At 43.5% G+C, this 9,430-nt stretch overlaps 1 protein-coding gene across 1 annotated transcript; it reads right to left on the bottom strand.

The window, feature by feature from the left end:
* Positions 1-4,683: 4,683 nt before the first annotated feature.
* klf17 (Kruppel like factor 17) lies at positions 4,684-6,989 on the bottom strand. The gene is made up of 3 exons (XM_069711399.1): positions 6,824-6,989; positions 5,644-6,715; positions 4,684-5,522 (listed from the first exon to the last, which is right to left on the bottom strand). Exons 1-3 carry the CDS (start codon positions 6,866-6,868, stop codon positions 5,347-5,349), a joined length of 1,293 nt encoding a protein of 430 aa, XP_069567500.1. The 5' UTR covers positions 6,869-6,989; the 3' UTR covers positions 4,684-5,346.
* Positions 6,990-9,430: the final 2,441 nt, after the last annotated feature.

The following is a 9,430-nucleotide window of genomic DNA, read 5'->3' as shown; positions in this document are numbered from 1 at the left end:
CCACTCGAGGGTGCTTACTTTAGAGACACCAGATGGTTTGAGCGACCACTAGAGGGCACTTACTTTAGAGACACCAGATGGTTTGAGCGACCACAAGAGGGCACTTACTTTAGAGACACCAGATGGTTTGAGCGACCACTAGAGGGCACTTACCTTAGAGACAGCAGATTGTTTGAGCGACCACAAGAGGGCGCTTACTTTAGAGACACCAGATGGTTTGAGCGACCACTAGAGGGCACTTACCTTAGAGACAGCAGATTGTTTGAGCGACCACAAGAGGGCGCTTACTTTAGAGACACCAGATGGTTTGAGCGACCACTAGAGGGCACTTACCTTAGAGACACCAGATTGTTTGAGCGACCACTGGAGGGCGCTTATCTTAGAGACAACAGATTGTTTGAGCGACCACTAGAGGGCACTTACCTTAGAGACACCAGATTGTTTGAGCGACCACCAGAGGGCGCTTACTTTAGAGACACCAGATTGTTTGAGCGACCACCTGAGGGCGCTTACTTTAGAGACACCAGATTGTTTGAGCGACCACCTGAGGGCGCTTACTTTAGAGACACCAGATTGTTTGAGCGACCACTAGAGGGCGCTTATCTTAAAGACAACAGATTGTTTGAGCGACCACTAGAGGGCGCTTATCTTAGAGACACCAGATTTTTTGAGCGACCACTCGAGGGCGCGTAACCTTAGAGACAGCAGATTGTTTGAGCGACCACCAGAGGGCGCTTACTTTAGAGACACCAGATTGTTTGAGCGACCACCGGAGGGCGCTTACTTTAGAGACACCAGATGGTTTGAGTGACCACTAGAGGGCGCTTACCTTAGAGACACCAGATTATTTGAGTGACCACTAGAGGGCGCTTACCTCAGAGACACCAGATTATTTGAGTGACCACTAGAGGGCGCTTACCTCAGAGACACCAGATTATTTGAGTGACCACTAGAGGGCGCTTACCTCAGAGACACCAGATTGTTTGAGCGACCACAAGAGGGCGCTTACTTTAGAGACACCAGATGGTTTGAGCGACCACTAGAGGGCACTTACCTTAGAGACACCAGATTGTTTGAGCGACCACTGGAGGGCGCTTATCTTAGAGACAACAGATTGTTTGAGCGACCACTAGAGGGCACTTACCTTAGAGACACCAGATTGTTTGAGCGACCACCAGAGGGCGCTTACTTTAGAGACACCAGATTGTTTGAGCGACCACCTGAGGGCGCTTACTTTAGAGACACCAGATTGTTTGAGCGACCACCTGAGGGCGCTTACTTTAGAGACACCAGATTGTTTGAGCGACCACTAGAGGGCGCTTATCTTAAAGACAACAGATTGTTTGAGCGACCACTAGAGGGCGCTTACCTTAGAGACACCAGATTGTTTGAGCGACCACTAGAGGGCACTTACCTTAGAGACACCAGATTGTTTGAGCGACCACTAGAGGGCGCTTACTTTAGAGACACCAGATTGTTTGAGCGACCACCAGAGGGCGCTTACTTTAGAGACACCAGATTGTTTGAGCGACCACCTGAGGGCGCTTACTTTAGAGACACCAGATTGTTTGAGCGACCACTAGAGGGCGCTTATCTTAGAGACACCAGATTTTTTGAGCGACCACTCGAGGGCGCGTAACCTTAGAGACAGCAGATTGTTTGAGCGACCACCAGAGGGCGCTTACTTTAGAGACACCAGATTGTTTGAGCGACCACCGGAGGGCGCTTACTTTAGAGACACCAGATGGTTTGAGTGACCACTAGAGGGCGCTTACCTTAGAGACACCAGATTATTTGAGTGACCACTAGAGGGCGCTTACCTCAGAGACACCAGATTATTTGAGTGACCACTAGAGGGCGCTTACCTTAGAGACACCAGATTATTTGAGTGACCACTAGAGGGCGCTTACCTCAGAGACACCAGATTATTTGAGTGACCACTAGAGGGCGCTTACCTCAGAGACACCAGATTGTTTGAGTGACCACCGCAGGGCGCTTATCTTAGAGACACCAGATTGTTTGAGTGACCACTAGAGGGCGCTTACCTTAGAGACACCAGATTATTTGAGTGACCACTAGAGGGCGCTTACCTCAGAGACACCAGATTATTTGAGTGACCACTAGAGGGCGCTTACCTCAGAGACACCAGATTGTTTGAGTGACCACCGCAGGGCGCTTATCTTAGAGACACCAGATTGTTTGAGCGACCACTAGAGGGCGCTTACCTTAGAGACACCAGATTGTTTGAGCGACCAAAAACTTTACTCAAAATATCAGACCAAACTGATCATTTCATCAAAGATTTGACCCATACACAGTAAATGTATGAAGTCAGGAGAGAGTTACTACTATGGGAATGAAATCACAAAGGTCAGCAGGAAAAGCATCAGGTGTAAATAACACATTGAACTTCAGTTTAATGCTCTCATTATTCACTGGGGCAGTCTTTAATACTATTAGTAACACCCGTACTAGTATGACAAGTCACATTGTCTGCTCTGAGAAAGGCTTATTAAAATTCTGTATGTTTAGGGTTGTGTTGACTTTCTTAAGTAACCACAAAAACAGTATTTACAAACTGCTGCTACTTTTGGGTAAGTTTGCAGACACATATATAATCCTCAGTAAAGGCTTCATTTAATTTTGACCGTGATTTAGAAAAAACAAGCTGTAGCTGTAGCTATTCAAAGAAAAGCAGGTTTACACAACAGGCATAGACTGATACTAAAAGCTATCAGATGTAGAAACTACAGCAAGACCGACATTGAGTGTGGAAACTAACAAAGGACAAAAACAACTGCAGATGAGGTGGAATGAATAACAAAATGAAATATGGCAGCAGTGTGCATCCCAAGAGGCAGAACAACAGATCAAAGCAGAGCAATCAACCTCCTGTTTACCTGTTTTATGTTAATTCATCAATATCAATTGTATACATAAGGATTTACTAAAAAGAACTGCTGCATACTATACAAATGAAACACCCAACACATCTATATTTAAAATGGTATTCATAAGTCTAGCATTCTGACAATGTTTATATATTTTACTGTGCATGAGAAAGAAGGAAAGAGAAATGAATGAACCAAAATGGGAGTAATCTGATTACTTGCTCCCACCACAGAGTCTGTGTGTCTGATGAGCTATGGGTGGTACTTGACTTGTTTATGTGTTCTATCACTTCTCCCAAACCCATAATCTCAAATTGCAAAACTCCTGACCAAGATGTCCTTCTTATTGTTCTTTTTAATAGGTCACTACCAGTACCACAACATCTACTGATATGATAATCACACTGCCCCATTTGCCTTAGCACCTGCTAAATACAAGCTCTCATTATAAAAACTTTGCAAATTAGCAGCATACCACTGATTACCATCTGAATCCCTGCTGAGAGAAAGACCTGCTAGGAGCCTGAAGGAGGTCAGTGGAACTGATTCACCTTGGAGTCACTTGGTTCAACAACCCGAATTGAAAATAACACAGCCAAACAAAAAAAAAAACCTGCGTAGCTTAGCTTTTAAAGCTCAATTTTTTTTAATTAACTTGGATGATTTAAAAAAAAAATTATCTAGGTTAAAATGATGAAAAATTGGACAAATAGTTGTCTAATGTGAGGTTAAATTACAGACTAAAATGATCAAACATGGTGTAACTTTCTTATTTTTGGAACAAGTATAAGAAAAAAGCAACCTCATATGGCAGCAGTGTACTTCACTCGAGGCAGAAAGACATGGTAAGCTTCCATGTAGTCAAAGCAGAACGATCAACCCCATGTTTAACTGTTTTAGATAAGGTTATCTAATTATTTCTAGTTATCTTCATATTGATTTACTGAAAGGAACTGCATATAATACCCAACATAATCTAGATTCACCATGATATTCATAAATCTAGCATTCTGACCATGTTTACATATTTTACTGAGGAAGAGAAAGAAGGAAAGAGAAATTAATAACCCAAAATGTGAGTAATCTGATTGTAGCTCCCAGAGACCTGCGGTTTTCTTTTGTTTGTGAGCTATGGTAGTTTCTGTGTGACTGTGTGTATAGTTATTGTATTGATAGCTGGATGCTAAAACACTTCTCAACACTTTTTGGAGGTGAGAACCCTGTGATTTGCATCGTAACTCCTTTTTAATAATAACAGTTTCATGTTCTGGTACACCACCTACTATATCCAGATTTCTTAAGGCAGGAACACATCAGTTTGATCATACAGGCTCAAATACATACAGTGTAATTACAATAATATATTGAAGTTATTGTTAATTTAAGTTTCGGAATAAATAAGGTTTCAATTCATTAACACAAGAGGAAACTACACTGGTAAACTGAGGCCTTAAGTAAATACTATACGACTGAACACTAGAGGGCAGTCTTTCATAAGCAATGTATCGTTTAATGTCTTTAAATACAGCTACACGTTCAACGGGGTTTAGTCTCTAATCCTATACCGTCCATTATTGTATTCTGTTAAAAGTTACATATAGTTTTGTTTTGAAAAAATAAATTACATGAACGTGTTATCATATGTTGTATAACTACAAACGCCACAATGCCCTTTGTGTTAAGATTTTGCAGCCAAACTTTCAACTTGCAAACAGACCTGGAGGTGTATGACCCATCAGAAATATTGGACAATGACACACAAATAGACGAAAAGGTATTTTTTATTTTTTTATTTTGAGCCCTTGAAAGCAATTATAAATTGCATTCTTAAAGAAAGGTACAAATCAGATTCAAGTACAGCAGTTCAACCATTGGTTGCAGTAGATTTCTTCATTGTTTAAAAAAAAACACTTACAACAAACACAAAATACACATCAGTGTCTGTATTCCCCCCCAAATATCACTCCAAGTGGGTGGATTTTGAGTGGGTGACCTGTTGGGATCCTGACTTTGGCGTACCTCAATTTGTCAATCAAAAAAATAAAACATTCACAAAAAAATGTCGGCGCATAGGCCAGGCCTACAAAAACAAATCTCATCTCAAAACAAAAGCATTGAAGAAAAAAAAAATGAATACACAGCCCTGACCGGATTTGAGTAGCAAAGATGTAAACATTACAATATGTACTAAACTCATTTAAGCATTTTAAGTCGTCATGGTAAGGCACTCACCAGCAATTAATAACTTATTTCAAAGGCAGGGTGAGGACATCTTAAATACATAGCTACTGCAATTTAGCCATCGCAATTCATATGAACAAAAATCATAAAGGCACTTATAGTGGTATCAAGATGCAAGAACACATCTGTGTTGAATCAGGGGGACCAAATGCCCCTGCAGGAATGTGGTTGGGTTTAGTTTGAGAGAAGCAAGTGTCCATGCGATTAGTGCGGCCTACATGTGCCTCTTCATGTGGAGAGCCAGATGATCTGAGCGCGAGAACGCACGCTCGCAGAGGTGGCACTGGAAGGGTCGGTGTCCGGTGTGTTTTCTGAAGTGACGAGTCAGTTCGTCGGACCTTGCAAACTTCCAGCCGCATCCGTCCCAGTTACAGTGATATGGCTTCTCACCTGTGAAACATCAAACAAATAATTTGTTGAGGTTACAGGCTTTGCAGTGCATGAACAACACAGTGATCAGAATATTTTCAAACCAAAAAAAAACAGGAGAAAGAGATGGAAACTTGCTCACCTGTGTGTGTCCTCATGTGCGCTTTCAGATGGGAGCTCTTGGTGTAGGTTTTTCCGCAGCCGGGGAACTCGCAGCTGTGCGTGGCGGCGCGTTTTCTGGCCCACGACCTACGGCCTCGCTTCTGCTTGATACCCCCCGCCTCATCTTGTGCATAAAACTCCATCAAGGAGGGCGACGAGGGAGGCGTGAGCGTCAGTGCCTGCATTGAGGGTGGATGCTGCTGGTGGTGAACGTGGGCAGGCTCTCGGTGCATGTTGTACGCTCCGTGAAACTGCGGCACACCCTGCTGTGCGTACTGCGAGTGATACACCGCGGTCATGAACTGGTTTTGGGGGTGGTGTTGACTAGTATGAGAATGGGGATTCATTTGCTCCAAATGACGTTGGGTTATTAGTCCCTGAGGTGCAGCGAGCTGCATCGGGTGCAACGCACTTGGAACTGCAGCCTGGTGGTGCGTAAACGCTGCTGAGTGCATCGAGCGGATTTGGTGTTGTTCCATAAAGTTCCCAGCACCAACAGCCATCATACAGGAGTGACCCAAAGGCTCAGTTTTAATTTTGTATCCAAACGAGGAAAATGCGCCCACTCGGTGATGAGCAGGAGCTGGTGGATTTAAAACTTGCAGCTCGGTGTACTCCCGTCTCTCTCTTATCTTGCCTGCGCTGTCCGAATTCTCCCTCGGGTAACACATCTGAGGTGTGAGAAGCTCCTCCAGGAGACTCTGCATTGGGTCCGGGTCTGGGAAGTTTACCGTGCCGTTGTAGCCCTGAGCGGCCTGGTGAGAAGGAGCTTGATTGTCTGGCAGAGAGCCGCCGCCGCCGCTGCAGCTTTCCGGCGACTCCGGCAGGGGGTACGTGCATACGGGCGGTGAAGAAATGTTGCCGCTGTTGGTGCTCAAATCATCGGGGCCGATGGTGTTTGTAAAAATGAACTCGAGGTCCACATATTTCCCCAGCTCGTAGTCGTCTTTAGACGGTGAAACAGGAGACTGCACGATGCTGAACTCTATACCGAACGGGTTGTCTGCACCACCTGTTGCGCTGCTCGGCACATTCTCATCCACCTTGCACATCTGTAAACAACACAAATAGAAAACGTAGTTAGAATAAACTTTCACAACGAAGTATATGGTAGCAAAAAGATAACATTTCCAAAACAAAAAATGAAATCCTCTACTTACATTATCCATCGAATTGACGCTTGGAAACGATGATATGCGAGGCATCAGTGCCGTGTGAGAGACTTTTGTGTGAGAAAAGCAAGAATTTAAAACTCCAAACTTCAGCAGACTCGACCTTCTGTGTCCATATATCGCCTGCTTCGTAATTTCTGCCAGCTGAGGAGCGTTCCAGGATTCAGGATGTGAGTATCAACACTGCGAGTGGAGTGTTTTATAGACTCATGTCCATACTCGGAGGTGTGGCTTCGACTCCCCCCCCCCCCCCCCCCAGCACGCACATACACTGTGCTCACAGTTTCTGCTACTTAAATCACAAAGCATCTCCACCATTATCCATTTATCCTGGAGTGATCCTTGCACGTGAGCACAGAAAGGTGTGAAGCGGTGGCAGATTCCCTTGGCCCATCGGAGTCAACAAAAGACGACGTGTTCTTTATGACACCTAGGAGGAGCCTTGAATGTCTGCAGTCATTCTTATGGTAATGTACATTTGGATGTGTGCCAGTTGTAGAAAGGAGGGACAACATCCACAGACTGTTCAAAAGAAGAACGATTAAATGTAATTGTGTGTCCTTCAGCTCTATTTTACACGCATTAGTTAAAAGAATAGCAGTCTGCCACCGTTTTATGAATTTTCAAAACAACCCCCTAGCTTTGAGGTTACTTTAAACTACAAAATTTCACTCATTTCAATGTGAAACAAAAAAAGAGTTGGCAAATTTGTATTATTTAGATTTGATTTGATCAAATAACTTCACATTTTAACTTGTGTTTTAGTTTGCATTAATAGATTTATTGGAGAAAAGTGCTCACTGAGCTGGTCTGATCTCCACAGTAAGTCTTCCAAACTGCAATAAGGCTAAACAAACTAATGCAAATCATTGGTCCCTTCTCTCTCTGCTTCTGCAGTTGCTGTGACCGGCAGCGTCCTGTAGCTCTCTGCCTTTATACTCTGTTATTTTTACTCTGCTGAGTTTACGCAAAACAAATCCCATTTTCCAAGTGGAAATGGACTCTGCTTCCTGAGGAAAAACTTCACATTTATTTCCCCTACTTTCACTCCGCAGTCACCTTCAGATGCTTATAAGAATAAAGAGGCAGAGCTGCTGTTCGCCTTTTGCCCTCAAACCCTTCCTCTTAATGCTGTCCATGAAAAGCATTTTCCTATTTAAAAAACTTTGTGTTTAGGGTAATCAGTGTCTGCTTATAGCAGACTTGTATATCAGGACCTTCCTGATGCCTGTCATAGAGGATCTGTCTACATGATCCTTGAACTCTAATTCAGGATAAATCAATAATCAAACCCACTTAAACCTCCAGAGAGGTCCAGAGAACTGTCATCTTGTCCCATCAAAGGCCTTATCAAATTCACATCATGTAAAAAAACAACTGGTTAAGAATAGAAAGAGAGATCCAGATAAAGAGTAGCCCTGGGCTCAGGTTTCTCTTTTGTAACTCTTTTTTCTAAAAGCAAGGGAGTCTTCCTGCTCAAGTGTTCAATAAACACAATTACTTAAGATTACAGCCGAGCAGACAGACAGAGAGAAACAAGGTATCTCACCCCTGAACACATTGAAATGTTAATCAAGTCAGTCGTTTAACCCTCCTTGGGTCAAAATGATCCCCAGCTGTGTTCTACTTACAGTGCATACGGAAAGTATTCACAGCGCTTCACTTTTTCCACATTTTGTTATGTTACAGCTTTATTCCAAAATGGATTAAATTCATTTTTTTTCCTCAAAATTCTACACACAATACCCCATAATGACAAAGGGAAAATAGTTTGTTGAAAATTTTTGCAAATCTATTAAAAATAACAAACGAAAATATAACACATACATAAGTATTCACAGCCTTTGCTCAATACTTTGTTGGACCACCTTTGGCAGAAATTACAGCCTCAAGTCTTTTTGAGTATGATGCTATAAGCTTGGCTCCTATTCTTGGGCTGTTTCTCCCATTCTTCTTTGCAGGACCTCTCAAGCTCCATCAGGTTGGATGGGGAGCGTTGGTGCACAGCCATTTTCAGATCTCTCCAGAGATGTTCAATCGGGTTCAAGTCTGGGCTCTGCCTGGGCCTCTCAAAGACATTCACAGAGTTGTCCCGAAGACACTTCTTTGTTATCTTGGCTGTGTGCTTCGGGTCGTTGTCCTGTTGGAAGATGAACCTTCTCCCCAGTCTGAGGTTCAGAGCGCTCTGGAGAAGGTTTTCATCAAGGATGTCTCTGTACATTGCTGCATTCATCTTTCCCTCCATCCTGACTAGTCTCCCAGTTCCTGCTGCTGAAAAACATCCCCACAGCATGATGCTGCCACCACCATGCTTCACCGTAGAGATGGTGTTGGCCGGGTGATGAGTGCTGCCTGGTTTCCTCCAGACATGACGCTTGGCATTCAGGCCAAAGAGTTCAATCTTTGTTTCATCAGACCAGAGAATTTAGTTTCTCATGGTCTGACAGTCCTTCAGGTGTCTTTTGGTAAACTCCAGGTGGGCTGTCATGAGCCTTTTACTGAGGAGTGTCTTCCGTCTGGTCACTCTACCATACAGGCCTGATTGGTGGAGTGCTGCAGAGATGGTTGTCCTTCTGGAAGGTTCTCCTCTCTTCA

This window comes from Brachyistius frenatus, unplaced genomic scaffold, assembly GCF_029030835.1.
Source record: "Brachyistius frenatus isolate BFR_SWC_R1_liver_20210118 unplaced genomic scaffold, ASM2903083v1 Contig_99, whole genome shotgun sequence".
Lineage (NCBI taxonomy): Eukaryota > Metazoa > Chordata > Actinopteri > Embiotocidae > Brachyistius > Brachyistius frenatus.
This window is presented reverse-complemented; position numbering and strand designations above follow the sequence as displayed.